Raw genomic sequence first — 17059 nt, 5'->3', positions numbered from 1 at the left:
ATTTACACACCGCAGGCTACTACTTCATCTATATTCTCTAGTCAGTAACGAGTACTTTACGCTCCATTGATTCACGAATTTGTTAGAATATATCAGAACTTCATGTGCTGATCCGAGTCACGTCCAGGGTTACGGCAGCTCGTGACCAAATAAGCGCCCGGGCACTAGATAATGGAAGTGGAGCGTCAATTATGCAACGAGAAGAGACTATTTTACAGTAAAACTAACCCCAAGGTACCATCCCAGTAATACGACAACGCCCTACAAAGAGAACTCGCCCCCGGATCATACAGCGGCAACAGGCCACCCTCCCTCAGGTTCATAAGCGCCCATCCCTGGCGACGGTATCCACCCCCGTATCGACTCCAGACAACCCTCCTTCGCATATACTCTCAGCCCCAGGACAAGTTTTTGTCTGTCTTCTGGGTCTTTACATAGTTCGTACAGCGTTACGTGTGTCGGGATGGGCGGTTTCTTCTTCGGGTCCGTTGTTGTTGGTGGTGGAGGGGGTGGCGGAGGGGGTGGAATGGCGTTTGGTGGGCGTGGGGCGTCTTGGGCGGTGGGGAGGTAGGGTGCGATGGAGTTGTGGTCCGCGTCTGTTGTTGGGGTAAGGAGGGGAGGGGGTTAGTAGGGTGGTGCTGGGTGAATGGGAGGATGGGGGTGAGGCTTACTTTCCGCGAGTGCGAAACATTGTGCTCGCCGTGTTAGCGCTCGAGCGAGCTTGCGTTCGTCCCATTTCTTTTCTTGGAGTGCTTCTTTGAAGTAGCACTGTGGTAGGCCAAATGCAAACAATCTGTTGGCTGTGTGGAATGCGAATGTCGACGTTGGACGCACCATCTTCTTGAATCCAAAGTATCTTTGTACCCTGGGCTGTCAAAGGGCGGGAGTTGGGTTAACCATCGATTATCCCGGATATACGAGGCAGGCAACGCACATAGACGACGTACTCTCCCTCCTCCAACGTCTCCAAGTAGCACGAGACGCTTCTTTCCCATAGGAACGTCAGCGCAGAGACGCCTCTCCAGTCTTTCTCGCCCCTTTTGCAGACGTAGAAATCAAGGAGGAACCATACACGCCCGGAGATGTCCTCAAAGGCACGCCAGTCAATTTGGGAGAGGACGATATGAACTGGGGAGGGTTTGGAGAGGGTGAAATAATCTATGGGAAGTTGGGCGTGGTTGGTGAAGGCTGTGGGGCCCAAGTGCCAAGGGAGAGAGGAGACGTACACATAACCTCGCCGAATTGCCAAGGGAACCCGTCGGGTTTGGGAGGAACTTCGATCCAAATTTGTGAAGCCCGCCATGAAGAATCGAATACGATGACTCGTTGGATGTAATGCCAACAAGTGAGGAAATCAGAATCTACGGCCGGGTACTTAGGTTAGGCGCATCGCCTTCGTCCAATTGCAAGTTAGATAACGACGACTCACATTCCATCATAAGCGTCCCATAATCGCCCAACTTGTACTCCATGACCCTCAGAATCTCCTCCCTCTCCTCCCTCCCGAGCTCCGTCCACTCTTTCGACCCATCCCCCCACCTCCCATTCCACTTTGCTATAGTCTTCCCCCAGGGGTTGCGGATGACGACGAACCTGCGTCCGCAGACTTGGCGTGCTCGAAGAACAGAGTAGGCGTGTCGGAAGACGAGGTTCTCGGTATTGTAGGTTTGGCTGGCGTTCTTCGTGAGACGGGCGAGGCTCACGTCGAAGAAGCGGTCCACGCCTGCTTTGGATAGCTCTTCCTCCCAGAAACGGTCGGTGTCGAGGATATCCTGTAAGGACGGGGTGAGGGTTAGTGCTGTGGGTACGTGCTATGAGGTGAATGTGGGCGCGGTACTCACCATGATCTTCCATGACTCGTTCACACCACTGTACCATACACAAACTAGTGTCAGTTCATCGGCGAGGAGTAGGAAAGATGGGAATAGTCGCACCCAGTCAGATCCTCTAACGCTTGGGCTGTTTGTCCACCAGACAGAGCTTCGTACGTTCCGTGAAGTTTGGCAAAGGCCTTCTCGATCAATGGGACCCACGTCTCGCCGTCGTAACCCGACTTGGCAAAGAAGAGGCCTTCGCCTCCTTTGCGAGCCATAGCGTTGTACGCGTCCTTGTCTTGTCGGCATATTTGCTGTTCCCTCGTTCTCAGGTTCTCGTAGATTGGCATTTGGGAGTAAAGAAGACTGGGAAGGGGGAGGAATGGTCAGCTGTGTAGTAATAGGATGAGAATTTGCAGAGCGTACTCGTCGACGATGACTGGTGTCCAGATGCCATGTTTACAGAATATGAAGCCATATACTCCGACTTCTTCGTCGCGCTGAGAGTATCTGGAGTTAGTGGTACTGAGTGAGGTCCAAGTAGCCTGTACTGACTGCGACACACAGCTTCGATACAAGACCTTTCAGACCACTTATCGTCGATAGGGCTGATAAGAACCAGCAATCTCCCAGTGTGCCCTGCCGAATATCGTTTGGATTCGCATGGTCGGCAAAGAACTTTGGGTGCTCCCAAAGGTCCGTGATGCGAATTGTGTCTGCTGGACATAATAGAGACCGTCTTGTGCTCGAAAGGGTGTACAGACACAGCTCTTTATCAGATTCGAGATCGAATTCTAGGTCTCTGATTGATCGGGACGGGCCACGAGCAGCCGTTGCGTGTCAGTGCAGGTAAGCTGGATAGCAGGCATAGATGACGCACCGGAATTTGCGGTTCTCTGCTCGACATTCTCTACTAATCCTTTCAACCCTCTCTTTGCACTCTTGAATTGCAGCTTCAAGATTTCCCCCGAGTAAAAGGCCGATTTCCCCAGAAATGTCATCATCCGAGCCCCCTTTCGTCGCAGCAGACTTCAATGTAGAGGTAGCGCCACCGGACTTGGAGGTATAGCTTGACGTTCGTTCGAGTGTGGCTCGGATAGTGGCAGTAAGCTTCACCCTCGCCTTCAAGGGCTTTCCATTCCGCAGTGTCGCATAGGCGCCCAGAGCTAGACATGTAGCAGTGATGCCCACTAGCAGGGCGGAGAGCGGCTCTTTGAGGTTTCGTGTTCCAGAGCTGGGGAGTGGCATGTTGGTTGTGATGAAAGAAGTGGATGGCTATGGAGAGGGCTGTAGTGGATGTCGAGAGATTCCCGACCCCTGGGTTTAGCGCCAAAAGGATATCTTGTGAATCGACGCCGAGTCAGGTGGCGACCAGCTGGAATGCCTAACGTGATGAGCGCTGGGAGTGGCGTATTCTTCGAGGGTACAGAGGTTGGCGCTAGGGATGACAGAAAGAATACATGCAGAATGATGTGAAAGGCCGACAAAAGCGCTTTATGTATCGACGTGATTGTTCAAAAAGGGCTGTACGTGTCCCCTTGGCGGCATACAAGCCGCAACACCTATATAGATTGCAGTGCAGAGTCCCGATGTCGCTAAATACGATCCTTGAAAGAGGGTTGCAAGAGGAGTGCACGATCATTGAACCGGGGCCGTGCTTTGAGGATGGTTAATAGAATGAGTCAGGATTCCATAGGAAGCATCATCTTTGCTAACCTGACGCCCAAGCGGCTATTTCCTGCTTCTTCTAATTGTTATTATACCAGATAACAAAACGTGATACTTGCTGTTAAGAGTAAGATTATCGGCCATTGTTCCTCCATGGGCTGTGTTGCCCTGCCTTTAACCTGTTTGCGTCATGCTCACAGCTATGTTCAGATGCATCACTCTATAGGAAAGACTTAGGGTTCGAAACAGACCCTAAGCGGCAACATCTCATATCTTAGTCGCTCCAAGAACCCCTGAAGAGATACCGCCAAGGAAGAATTCGGGAGCTAATAACGCCGAGGACACCCGATCCATTGGGGTCCGGGACCGCCGGACGTGGTCCGCAGGCTGTGGGCAGGGCCGCGAGAGTCATCGCACACCTGTGAACCCAGTTTATTTGGGGTCTGATGTACTGCATGCGTACTGCTTAGGCCACAGATAAGTACTATCAATTTGTGGGGCTATACTAGTATTTTTTTTGCTTCGGGACAACGATAGGTTGCAGGCAACTTCAAACCTCCCTCCACAAGCACGTCGCATGACAAACACTGTCTTGCTGGGTCTGTAGGCATATTTAAGGACGAGATCGGGCTCCAAGACCACACTAAATATAAGGATATTTTGGTGTGTATAGATCGAGAACGATCACTACAAGGTCAGGTAAGATGCAAGGGAGAACGTCGGTACGCTGGGGCTTAGGCGCCTAGTCGTGTTTGTTCGTGTTAGGATCAGACGCCCTGATGGCAACCTCAGGTTCGCCCGCTCTGAACCTCTTTATTTCTTTATTTACATACAGTTAAGCCCAAAGAAAACCTTCATATCTGTTGAGAGCCCCGACCATGCTTTTCTAACGGCCACACCCTCGCGGAAGACGAGAAAAAGCGATGTTCTTCGTCGCGCAGCCCAGCCCGCGGCCTTGGACCGGCGGCCCCGGACCCCGATAAATCGGGTATTCTGATAACGCCGATGTGTCCGTCGAGTCTCAATTTACGGCACTTGTTCACAGCACAATATCCGGCGAACCCGGAGGATGACAGTATCATTGACATTAAGCGCCCGTATTGAAGCGGAGTCTGAAGCCTGTCATCACGTGCCAGCGCTGGCACCTGGCAGACTGAGATTGCGGGTTCAATTCTGCCTCCGGTCATTTCTTTTTGCCACCTCCATGCGGTTGCTGACCTGGAATATTGTAAGTGCGATGGTACCTGGATCCAAGGCAGGCTGGAACTGACTTTCTGAACAGAATGGCGTCCGAACTCTACCTCAGTATCACCCGTAAATCTACCATATGAATACGCTAGGGTTCGTCTAACTCAGACACGGTAGATGGAATACGCTCAAGACGTTCGATGATATCTTGAACCACTTGGAATCCGATATTATCTGCTTTCAAGGTCAGTTCGTATCGTTTTGAGCTCTCATTAAACTCACCGAAATCGACTACAGAAATGAAGAGCGGGCGAAAGCTACTGACTCAAGAGGTAGCCGTGCCACCTTCTTTCGACTCGTTTTTCTCCTTTCCAATCAAGAAAACAGGGTACTCCGGGGTCGCGACATACACACGCTCAAAGGTGGCCGTACCACTGAAGGCTGAGGAGGGTCTGTCAGGGATTCTCCAACCGAAACCACCGCTGGCGCCCGAGGAACGAATATCGAATTACGCGACCTATCCTCCTAACCTCTTGGACGATGACATGCACGACGCAGACGATGATAGACTGGACTACAAGAACCTCGACAGTGAAGGACGGGCTATTGTCGTCGACATGGGTCTATTCGTTCTCATCAACACGTATTGTCCCAACGACGGCACTGGTACAGAAGAACGCGAGGCATTCAAGATGGATTACCACCGGCTCCTCGAAACACGCGTTAGGGGCTTGATAGAGAAGGAGAAGCGCGAGGTCATCGTAGTTGGCGACCTAAACGCGTGTGCGGCTGTGATAGACCACTGTGAAGGAGAGTTGATGATCAAGAAGGGGCAGGCAATGGGTCTCGAGGGCGAAGAGGGATTCTGGGGGAAAGAATATAGGCGGTGGATTAGGGATTGGCTTGTCAAAGAGGACGGTACCGGCGGAACGCTTGTCGACATCACGCGGAAGCTTTGGCCTGATAGAGAGGGGATGTATACTTGTACGTAATCCTCGATTCTCTGAGAAGCTTTCTTAACCCTGAATTTAGGCTGGAACACGAAAATCTCAGCCCGGGAAACGAACTACGGAACGCGGATAGATTTTATTCTGGTGACTCCTGGTCTCGTTCCGTGGATCAAAGCGTCAGATACCCTTCCCAACATCAAGGGGAGCGACCACTGTCCAGTCTATGCCGACTTCCACGACTCGATTGTCGATCCATCCACAGGAAAAACCATCCACCTTGCTGATGTATTGGGGGCATCCAAGAGGGATGGGAAGATTCCGGACCCCCCTCGGATAGCAGCCAAGAACTGGGAAGAGTTCTCAGGGAAACAGACGTCACTTCAGCAATTCTTCAAAGGCTCTGCCAAGAAGCCCGCCTCAAACTCGACATCCGACACGCCCTCTGGTACCCCTAGTCTTCGCCCAAAGGACTCTCTCACTCGCAAACCATCATCTCCAGACCCACCGCTCCAGCTGCCTGAGCAAAATGTTTCTGATGTGGCCCGGCCTTCCGTGGAGGCATCCTCGTCCGCTTCTCCGATTACCGTTGACCCCAAGGCGGACATTACCGCTTCCGCGTCTTCCAACACAACGAAACGCAAGCTAGTTGGGGACTATACCTCTCAACCCAAGAAACTCAAGAAAGCTGCGAGCGCCAGTGGATCTTCTTCAACCAAGAAGTTAACCAAGAACGGCCAGAGTAGCATCGCCAGTTTCTTCTCTCAGCCTTCGACTGCGACCAAGGCCTCAGGTTCAAGGAAGGGCAAGGAAAAGGGTCGAGATGTCGAGATGGTTCCGGATGAGGACGAAGACTACAAACTCGCTTTGCTGCTTTCACAGGAACAAGGTCAAGAACCATTTCTTCCTTCGTCCCAGTCATCGCAACCTGAAACACAAGAACGAAGCAAACAACAATGGACCAGTCTCCTGGCGCCCATTCAGCCACCAAAGTGCAAAGCCCACGGGGAGCCAGCGAAGGAGTACACCGTGAACAAACCTGGCCCGAACAAAGGGAAAAGGTTCTTCATCTGCTCGAGGCAAGTCAGCTGTCGAGATTCCTAGTGCAGTGAGCTGATGTCTCTGTGTTCTGACAGACCCGTGGGGCCTGGATATGACAAAGGCCGTTCAGAACGGCTCCGAGAGCACGTTGATCCTCAATATCGTTGCAATTTCTTCAAATGGTCGAGTGAGGTAAGGAGGGATATGATGAAGGGGGCAGGTACGACCTTGGACTCGGAGTAGGAAATGTGTAACATCTTCGGTGAACACATGAACCTTAGAACGTGATGTGATCTTCCGTCATTCGCAATGAAGCTACGCGAGCGTTTCAGCCCTTTGTCCACGCCTGATGTTAATAGGACCAAAGTAGGACACTGTGGTTCCTGTGAGCATTGATTTGGGTGCAGATCATGACGTACAGTGCTCCCCCTGTCACCGAACGATGGTGACATTGACAGATCTTACATACGGGGGTGCATATTTGTCTCAACCGCGGTGCAGCCAAGGTTGCCTCAGGCAGGTACAACGTACTTGCGGGCTACACGGGGAGAGCGCCTCGCTTGGACTGGTAGGACGAGGTCCAGACGTACTGACATTTGGGAAAACCTAAACGGATGGTGCATCACTTGATTGTTGCTCTGGTATGTTGCTTCTGATTCAACCCTCTCGTTTCAATTATCTAAAGCCGTGCTTTGTGTCGATGTTTGACCGCCTGCCCCATTTTGACCAGGCTCCCTCAGGCGTCGCACCCATGGATAGTCTGGATATCCAACAGGCAATCATCAACGGCATTGCGTTCCTTCACCGGTTCAGCGTAAGCTCACTTCGCATTGACACACTAGCTCTATACTAAAGCCGCTATTTTCCAGTACGCACAAGGTAGATCTCGGTCGTATCTGATACGCGGCGTCCAACTAAGCGCCCATAACTCCCCACAGTAGCACCCCTGGTGTTGCTGGTGGGTTACAGGTGCCGAAGCTCATCCTCTCATCCACTTACTTGCCTATGCGGTCCAAATAGGTCGTGGACTATCTAGAGACATTTCCGTTGGAGGTATGTATCAATCGAATTGACTAGATGTGTTCGATTCAGATGACTGACCGTCCTGGCCGGCGCTTCCTCTCACCTCTCACACTTTCAGGTCAAGCACATATGGACGGCAGAGTGGACCAAGGTTAAATAATTTACTTGGTCACTCGGTACAGCATCTTCGTACATTACGCTCTCACGTTCGTCTGTAAGTCCGCCCGATAATCAATTGCAACCTTTCAAGGCGACTTTAACTAAGTGGGAACCCGGTGTCCAGATTACGAGTCCGAATCGTTAGACTGTGCAGTAGGCGTTTCGAATGATTGTGAAATATGGACGGTATCTTTCTGATACCTACACTATTAGGGATGTTATCGCTGGCTAGTTTCGAGCATTAGTGCGTATGACGTGCTCTCCGTGCCCACACACTCTGATACAGGTCTGACCCCGACAGTGGCGATGGTTTTCACCAGTGTCTTCTCTGAAGGTGAGCTCGCCTTTCCCCGAGTCTGCGTCGTCGACAAATATCTTACAGTCAGCCAGCCCTCATATACCTCCAGGTCTATGCACTCTCTGGAAAAAATGTCGTTATTGGTCTATGGCTTCTGTTTCAACTCATCGTAAGTTCCGACGGATTCATTCGGTACTAGAGTTTGGTCTGCTCATATCGCGCCGATAACAGGCCACCTACGCAGCCAAGCTTGGCCTCCTCTCAAGATATCTAAAGCTCTTAATTAGTACGTCGCTGCTCGTTGACGCTAATGGATGCTATTTTTTAAATTGTACCCTCTGCAGTGGCGGCTGTCGGAATACCAGGGATACATTGCACACCGCTGAATCCTAACGAAATTGCACCTTATATGGGCGCGGTTTTTGCTGTACCCATCGCACCTCTCGCAAGTAAAGTCAACTTCAAAGTGGTATTTATACTCAGTTTGGATCCTGACTTGGCCCAACCAGTTATCATATTGATATCCTTCTGGATCCATCGAAGAGGGTACAGAGGTCTGAAGAGCTCGCTGTTTGTCGTCATGATTAGGAATGGAATGGCATACGTGCTTATCATTCTCGTGCGGTGTTTCCTTTCTAGTTAGCGTCACGATAATGACCTGGGTGTTTACTAGCCACATCCATATTTACCGTGGCGATTAACTACAGCTCAGCAGTAAGTCTTAAAAACCCCTGACTTCTAAACTAGGATGCACAGCGAGAAATACAAATACAATTCAGCAAGGAAATGGGTCACTTCTCTCGATGTAAAGCTCCAATCACTTCCTTATGGTGGGATATTTGGCAGTTAACACGTTCTTCCTAGATTTCAAGGCGTATTCCAACCCCTACTTTCGACCCGGTTGATCCTTCATCTCCGAGAGGAGGCCCGGAAGAAAGTTTTCCTGGAGAGCTCGGGCTCGACTAGCGTTACCCGACCGACATTAACGACGCTGCAATTCAATGGTCCACTCGCGCGCGGCTGCCCGGATGAGACCCATTCCATTGAGATGCACAGCCGAAGCGATGTCTAACCCACAAGAATATTGCGACGGTAGCAATCTTTTTAAAACTATACATAATAAGTCTAGTTTGAACTGTTCGCGGCTCGTTTCTCGAATTCGGCGAGCAATTTGATTGCTTCCGAGCTTCCCTCCCTAACCGAAACACAGTCCCTTTTAATTCTCGGTGCCTCCTGAGCCGCCATGAGTGCTGTTTGACCTTTTGCGTTCTTGCGATAGACATCGATCCTGTTGTGTTGGAGAAGGTGACGAACGAACTCCGAATGGCCCAATCCGGATGCTAGAATGAGAGCGGTATCCCCTTCGCCATTGGCAATGATGACATCGATATCTTGGACTCCGAGGAGAAGTTGTACAACGCTCGCGCTACCGCAATTAGACGCATGCATCAATGCCGTGCCCCCACCTTCATCGACTACCGAGGTCAACGTGACGTTGACCTTTATTCCCTTATGTGCGAGAAGGCACTGGACTACAGCCTCGCTATCAACGGCATGGAAAAGAGCTGTCTGCCCTCTTCTATCGCGAAGGTTTATCTGGTCTGGGAAAGACTGAGTCCATCCACCCAGCACTGATCCCAGCACCGTTCGTCGTGAATAGCCAAGGAGTGCATCCACCGTCTCCGTTTTCCCGCGTTTCGACGCTATCATCAACGCCGTATAATCCTTCCTTTCCCCCGCTTGTCCTCAAAGCCACATTGCCCTTCGCCGTCCCCATCAGCACCGAGTCGAGAATCTCGTGAAAGCCATACCGCGCCGCAACGTGAAGAGGGGCAAGGAGTACAAGGTCAAAATGGGAGCTAGTTGGGAACGACGTGCATTGGTAGACCAATTGTTGCACTGCAGCCGCGTATTGTGGATGGTAAGCCAATAGTCGTAAGAGTAGCCGAGGAGTGGATTCCAATACAAACATTCCCAGAATTCATCCACTCGATCGAACCCCTCCCTGTTCATTGGGATTCCATGCTCAAGGGCTTTCGAGTTGTTGCCTTGAAGAGCAAACCATGTGGTTCTGGTAGATGTTCCTCGAGCACAGGCGCGAGCGAATCCTGGGCAGTGGCGTCTGGAGGAGACGACGCCTATAAGGGCGCAGACTTTGGGACAACTGCATCACTTACGAACTAAGCGGACGATCTGTCTCCACTTCTACATTGGAAAGAACCTGTTGTGCCGTCGTCTTCTTCAGGTCTCCGAGATGGGAACGGAGAACATTAATCTTTCGACTAGGGTCTGGTTCACGAGCCAGGACATGCATTTGGTATGCCTCCAGTTTTTTCCACGCCAACACCACTGAAAACTCGACCGTCCACTTATTAGTACGCGCATCCGAGAATCGAGATTCAGGGAGTATGTAAGAAGTCGAAGGATGCACTACTATCGCAGGATCGACGTGAATATAAGAGTAGATGCATGTTGCACGGTTGTACAAAGAGATGAAAATGTCCGTACATTAAGATGAGCGGCGCTCAAACTCAGTGAGAATCTGGATGATAGCTTTGTAGTCTTCCTCCGTTCCAGGATCCTCCTCGGAGTGCTCCCACTCGGAGTACCCCCACCCCCTGGCTCCAGAATCCACCTCTGCTAAACCCTCCCAAGCGACTGTAAGTGCTGATTCACCCATTTTGTTCCTGTGATGAATGTTGATCCTTGTCCGTTGGAGGAGCAGAGAGACGGCCTCCGAGCGTCCCCCCCTTGCAGCTAAAATCAGCGCAGTATCCCCGTCTTCGTCAACGGCGTTGGCATCTAAATCGTGACACCCTACGAGAAGTGCTATAAGACGTAGGCGTCGTTCCTTGTCAAACAATGACCAGGGGTCCAAACTGGTTATGTGGCCGGATCCAGGGCTCAACGCGATCATCAGTGCCGTCCGGCCCTCATTGTCAGCAAGATTGACCTGGATCTGCTTGTGCGCGAGCAGAAGTTGAACGATGGTGTCGTGGCCATAACGTGACGCGAGCATCAGTGCCGTGTAGCCGTTGTTGTCGGCCAGCATGACCTGGGTGTCTTCGTGAGCAAGTAAGTGTCGGACAGGGCCTTGGTGGTCATTGCATGACGCGAGCATCAATGCCGTCCGGCCGACTTTGTTGACGAGATTGACCTGGGTATCCTTGTGAGCGAGTAGGGGCTGTACAGTCACTTTGTAGCCCTGGGCCGACGCGAGCATCAATGCTGCCCAGCCGTCGTTATCAGCGAGATTGACCTGTATGTGTTGGTGGGCAAGTAGGTGGTGAACGGCTTCTCCGCGACCGTTGCTTGACCCGAGCATCAGTGCTGTTTGGCCGTCGTCGTTAGCGAGGTTGGCTTGGGTCGCCTTGCACGCGAGCAGGCGCTGAACGATGGCTTCGTGGCCATAGCACGACGCGAACATCAACGCCGTGTAGCCGTTTCTGCCAGCTAGATTGACCTGTATGTCCTTGTGATCGAGCAGATGTTGGACAGGGCCTTCATGGCCATTTTCTGATGCGTGCATCAATGCTGTCCGGCCGCTTTCGTCCGTAAGATTAACCTGTGTGTCCTTGTGAGCCAGTAAGCGCCGTACTGCATCCGCATGACCCTCTCTGGAGGCAAACATGAGAGCAGTCATCCCCCTACTATCCCGAAGATTAAGCTGACCCAAGAACAGATGGCTCCCTGGTCGCCCTTCGCCACTCAACGTCGACCGCAACATCGATCTTCTGGTGTATCGCAGTAGCGCGTCAATGACCTCCACATGGCCGTGTTCCGATGCTAGCATCAAGGGAGTGGCTTTCCTCCGCCCACGCGTGCGCAATGTCACCTTCCCCCCTGCAATGTTCATGAGAGCTTCATCGAGAATGAGATGAAGTCCATGCCGCGCCACAATGTGAAGGGGAGTCAGAAATGTGAGGTTCCACCCATCCGGATCCATGTCTGGGAAGGACTTGCATCGGCGGACAAAATCAAGTACCGCATCACGCAATACTGGATTTGCCATGCACTCCCGTGCGTGATGGCTCCAGTGGTCGTAGCAGTATTTCAGAAGTGGGTGTCCTTTCAATGCTTGGCTGAGATCTTCACGGGTCTTCGCACCGACAGAGTTGCTGATGATGCCACAGTCAACGAGGCGTTGAGCGGATACCGAAAAGAGCACGCCGTGTGGGTCTGGGATATATTCCTTCAGGATGGGCACGAGAGCATCTTGAGCGGTAAAGTCTGAGCGGTATGTATATATATCAGGGATGGACGATTGGGATAGTTAAAGGACTCACGGACTAGGCGGACAAGATCCGTTTCTGCTTCCACAGTGACCAAACCACAGCATATCGACGCAAGAGCTTCCTTGTCGACCCCGTCGCGGTAATCAGGAAGAGTGAGACCGAGGGCATGCTGAAGGTCAGGGAAAGAAAGTGCCTCTCGTCCAAAAACGAGCCACAGAAGGACGTGTTTGGCGAGGTTGGCGTTTCGTTTCGGCTGGTCGTTGATACGCTTTAGCGCTTGGGAGTATATGTCGTGAAGGTCCGTTGGCAAGCTATCCAGTGCCTGTTCCAGATCTGCAATGCTGAGACAATGTTGGACAAATTCAATCTGCAGCGCAGCGTGAAGGAACCTAGTGAATGTATTAGCATTAACATACTACGTAGTTAAGAAGGGCACTCACATCCCCTTCGATTTGTCTGAAATTTGCCGAACCAGTTCATGAAGGTAAGAGTGTTGCTCCAAAAGGGTTCGAAATCCAGGGTTGCGCTCTACCATCTGCACGATGAGGAGAACGATGTCGGAGGTCTTTGCGGTTACCGAGTAGAACCTGGTGGTTGGGAGCCCCGCCTCAAGCTTCTTCAACGGCCGCGACGTCAATGCAAACTGGCCTTGAAGGAAGTTGATGACCTTGATCAGATCGAACTGAGTGTCGACCAGCGCTTCGTCAAGTCCGTCGATAACATAGAACACGATGTCGAATCGGCCCTCGAATTGACGCAACAAATCTAAAAGTTCTTGCTGAGTAGGGCGGGTTTTTTTCCGTTGGTGCAGTGAATAGAGGGGCTCGACGAGGTCCGCAAGCGATGGTTCGGCCTCGAGGAACTGCGTAACAAGCGATTCGAGGATATCCTTGACGTTCAATCGTTCGGAATATCGGCAATACGCAAATACAACACAAATCTTCTTGGGGGAAGCCTCCTGAAGTATCTGAAGGTCATGAATGGTCTTCGCACTGGCACCGTTGAATCATCAGTAACGTCCGTTGTAGACCGTCGAGCCACTTACGCCAGGATTGTTTTCCCAGCACCGGCTGAGGTGAGCAGGATAAGTGGTATTCCATCATACAAAATTATGCGACCTACGAATCCCAGTGCCCCAAAGAATACGGCGTCTTCCATCCTTCCACGTCAGGTAATCCTCTGATTCGGTAAACCAGGAAAGAGTTCCATCGGTCCATTTTTCGTAATTCTGCTGTTGAACGACGTGGAAGTTGGCGCTCTGTGCAAACCAGTCTTGGATTTCTCCCCTCAACCTTTCAAATTTTCCATCCGCGGATTGCCCTTGAAGAGCTTTAGCCAGTCGAGAACATTTGTGACCATTGGAAGTGCCTACCATTTGCGACGTCCGCTGCATTATTATATATGTTAAAAATGTTGACGTCCCCGCCGGCGATGACGGGGTTGCCTGTGACCCTGGCACCGTCGGAAATATGAACTGCGGGGTAGTAGACTGCACGGGGAGTCCAGTTGATCACTGGAGTATCGTTATCTTCACCGCGAGCGACCTCCTCCTGGACCAAGGGTAAAAGCAATGGTCAGCGTTTGAGACAAAAGAGCGAAGGGAATAGTTTTACCTTAGGCTCTCGCAACATGATATCGCTGGTGGCCGAAGAGGAGGGATCTTCGATGAAGCAGTTGTCCTGCGGCGATGGTGTCAGGTACAGGCCAGATCAGCAGTAGTGACAAAGGGGGTACCTTGAAGTAGTCTGCAACGGCGCTATCGGAACTCCCCGATGCACGTGCTTGCCCTGCGCCCATGTCCTGAATACTCGTCAGGGCTTGCGTTCGAGATTTCCATTCAGAGGAATAGACAAACCTGCACACCGGAAGACAGCTGCACACCTTCATTCAAACTGGGGATTTGCTCCTCCGGTAGGGTCGAAGGGTCTCCAGAGGGCTCGTTCTGACCGTTTCAAGAGCATCAGTGCCCACTAGCGATAAAGACAGACTCAGACGACACCCTACACACCGGAAACGATCCACGGTGGCTCAACGACCTGCCAGTATCCAAACTGGGACTGCGAGCATCGGATGGCGTTGAACGGTCTGCTTCAGGTTCGTTCTGCGCAGAGATGGGTCAGTGTCAGTGATCAGATATCGACGAAGAAGATGGCCGGGGCTCGTGCAAAACCCACCTGAAACGAAACACCTTGACCCATTGTAGATTGTTAAGTTGACTGCAGCGGTTGGGACTTGGGGTGGGAGCAAAACTGGGGGGTTTACTCGAGACAAGAAGAAGGTAGGATGATGGTGGGTCGATAACAAGAAGATTTAGCGCCCAATGGTGCTGTATCCTCTTGGCTCAAGCAAGGTAGCCAGGTGACTTTGGCATGACAGCGGAGTTACCCGTCGTCGGCCGGCCAACTTGAAGGGCTATACTGGCCACGGAATGGCGGCGCACCAGAATATATGGCACATAGTCCCTCGGTGTGCAATGCACAGGGCCATCTGAGTCTAGAAAATTCATAATATCATCAGGGTACGAGCGACGAAATGGAGGATTTGAACTTGGAGCACCAGAGTCATTAACATTGGACGGGTTCAAACCGGCTCTCGACGTTCTATGTAACAAGGCACCGACTACACGGAAGGTGGTCTGAAGCGGGATTGTCATTGTTTGGCTGTACCCTGGGAACCAAGCGCGTTCAAATTAGAAGCCTGCCGGCGCTTGGCACAGTGCTCAGAGTCGATGGGTGGTTGTGATAAGGCACCAGAAGATGGATGGATATAAACACACGCGCAACTCTCTGCCTGATGTAGATAGAATAATTGCACTTGGACCTTCCCCGGACCAACTCCTCGCAAGCCTAGTACTTCAAACGAATAGGCGTGTAAGTATGTTTTTTACCGCCGCGTAGCACGGCATCTGGACCACGATATCCCACAGAAATGATGCAATGCAATCCCTCTAACAGTACTTCCCAGATTCCACAGCTTCTGCTTCTACGTCCTCCCGACGGGATCGCATATTATACGCGAATAGCACACCAGTGACCAAGCGATCACCGTTCTCCAAATATCATTCCCCGTCTGAGTAAAAAGCTCGCGCGTATCGTTTTTTCAATAAAGACAATTAGCGATTATCACGGATGACTGGCAAGTAAGCCTAGCCATCAAGGAACAGCAGCTGTTGGGCGCTCGAAGGTGGTCCAAATACTTACAAGGACGTCTACACCTCGGACTTTTCGGGTGCATCGCGGTAGTCTCTCGGTGCCATTATCCCATACCTACCTCTTCGAAGTCCCATCGGATATCCAATGTCTCCATCAGGTTAGTAGTAGTAGAAAATATAAAAATGCCTCAGAAATTTAGCGACAAGATAAGGTGGATCTTCCCTTTGCCCTGTCTGCGCTTTTCCTTCCCCCTCATTTGGTTTCGGCGCGATGTCCACAGACGCAGACCTCCAAGCCGAGATTGCTCGCGCAGCCAAAACTCTCGCAGGGGTCTCCGCTGCTGCGAGTACCATCTCCATCCTAGAGTCAGGTAAGGAAGAACCCTTCCTTCCTTTTTTCTCTTTCAATCTATTCTGGATTCTGAACCCCGGATTTCGACCCGCTCGTCAAGGCCTCCAAATATTCATGGCCATATACGGTCTCTCCGTCTGGCTCGACACCTCAGAAGAACAGCGCAAACGGCGTCTACCATACATCCTCCTGAGCTTTTCCATCCTCTTCTTATCCGTCATCCCCACCTACCTAGGTGTCGCCGACGAGTTCAAAGTCTTATACAACTCTGGTCCTGGGATTGAGTATCTGGATATGAAAGATGCCGCTCGATCCAAATGGAACCAGATGCTCTCGTATGCGTTGATCTTCGCTGGAAATTCTGGTGTTCTAGTGAGTGGGTCTTTGGTGGTATGGAGAACTTGGGAGGGGCGCTTGCCAGTCTTGAAATCTTTCGTGAATTAGCTCTATCGCTGCAACCTAGTCCGGTATGATCTTCGCTGGATCATCATCCTCCCAAGAGCGATCTACCTCGTTCTAAACGGTACGTCCTCCCCACCACTTTCACCGACCCTCCCTACTCATCCCACCTCGCAAATAAGGCCTCTCGGCCTACACCCTCTACGAAATCTCCAAACTCGACCAAAACGCCACAGCCAACGTCCACCTGAGCGTGGCCATGCTCCTCCTCAACGTAATCTTCTACATCCTCGTCACAAGCCTCATCATCTTCCGCCTCCTCCGCGGGCACAGCGCCGTTGCTAAAGTCCTCCCTGGGCGGAGCTTTACAGCGCACAGAGGAGCCATCAGCATCCTCGTCGAATCCGCTCTGCCGTTGACGATATGCGGGTTCATCTCCGGCGTCGTAAATGCCCATATCAATATCGGCAAAGGCACGCAGAATTGGGTCACGATGTTCGCTGTGGGGTACATCTTCGATGCCCTATCCACTTGCTGAACCGTGCGTCTCGAGTCCTTGCTCAACATTCTCGACTCGCCACGTGATATCAGCGCTAACCGCTTCTTGAAAATAGGCGCTCGCACCACAAATGATCATCTTCAGAGTGACGACAGGCCATTCGTTCACCCGCCATGAAGAGACACAGGTTACGCATCCGCAGAGCCGGGTGGGTGTTATCACAGCCTATTGCGTTCAATAATTGGCCTGGGGATGAGACGTCGGATTATGAGGCTGGGGCGAAGT

General features: G+C 51.6%; 5 protein-coding genes across 5 annotated transcripts; 2 read left to right on the top strand and 3 right to left on the bottom strand.

Annotated features, from left to right (window-relative positions):
- Positions 1-285: 285 nt before the first annotated feature.
- CC1G_05940 (calpain) lies at positions 286-3062 on the bottom strand (the record flags this gene model as incomplete). The annotated part of the gene is made up of 11 exons (XM_001831789.2): positions 286-596; positions 672-768; positions 835-870; positions 935-1158; positions 1227-1361; positions 1430-1772; positions 1842-1869; positions 1935-2180; positions 2241-2314; positions 2370-2616; positions 2695-3062. The coding sequence occupies 11 exons, from the start codon at positions 3060-3062 to the stop codon at positions 286-288; spliced, it is 2109 nt and encodes a 702-aa protein (XP_001831841.2).
- A 1624-nt stretch (positions 3063-4686) lies between these two features.
- On the top strand, positions 4687-6721 carry CC1G_05939 (DNA-(apurinic or apyrimidinic site) lyase 2; the record flags this gene model as incomplete). Its single annotated transcript, XM_001831788.1, has 5 exons — positions 4687-4710; positions 4765-4796; positions 4848-4915; positions 4968-5654; positions 5703-6721. 5 exons carry the CDS (start codon positions 4687-4689, stop codon positions 6719-6721), a joined length of 1830 nt encoding a protein of 609 aa, XP_001831840.1.
- A 2542-nt stretch (positions 6722-9263) lies between these two features.
- On the bottom strand, positions 9264-10110 carry CC1G_14911 (hypothetical protein; the record flags this gene model as incomplete). The annotated part of the gene is made up of 2 exons (XM_002910888.1): positions 9264-9717; positions 9764-10110. The coding sequence occupies 2 exons, from the start codon at positions 10108-10110 to the stop codon at positions 9264-9266; spliced, it is 801 nt and encodes a 266-aa protein (XP_002910934.1).
- Positions 10111-10647: 537 nt separating this feature from the next.
- Positions 10648-14571, bottom strand: CC1G_05937 (ankyrin repeat domain-containing protein 52; the record flags this gene model as incomplete). Its single annotated transcript, XM_001831786.1, has 11 exons — positions 10648-12368; positions 12425-12762; positions 12814-13365; positions 13419-13443; positions 13496-13693; positions 13746-13923; positions 13987-14052; positions 14108-14173; positions 14229-14315; positions 14382-14474; positions 14548-14571. The coding sequence occupies 11 exons, from the start codon at positions 14569-14571 to the stop codon at positions 10648-10650; spliced, it is 3348 nt and encodes a 1115-aa protein (XP_001831838.1).
- A 1224-nt stretch (positions 14572-15795) lies between these two features.
- Positions 15796-16813, top strand: CC1G_05936 (hypothetical protein; the record flags this gene model as incomplete). Its single annotated transcript, XM_001831785.2, has 4 exons — positions 15796-15895; positions 15977-16266; positions 16321-16399; positions 16458-16813. The coding sequence occupies 4 exons, from the start codon at positions 15796-15798 to the stop codon at positions 16811-16813; spliced, it is 825 nt and encodes a 274-aa protein (XP_001831837.2).
- Between the last annotated feature and the right edge of the window lie 246 nt (positions 16814-17059).

The sequence above is a fragment of the Coprinopsis cinerea genome, assembly GCF_000182895.1.
Source record: "Coprinopsis cinerea okayama7#130 chromosome 7 map unlocalized cont3.7, whole genome shotgun sequence".
In the NCBI taxonomy this organism is placed as follows: Eukaryota; Fungi; Basidiomycota; class Agaricomycetes; order Agaricales; family Psathyrellaceae; genus Coprinopsis; species Coprinopsis cinerea.
Note: the sequence above shows the minus strand (reverse complement) of the source record. Positions and strands in the feature narration are given on the sequence as shown.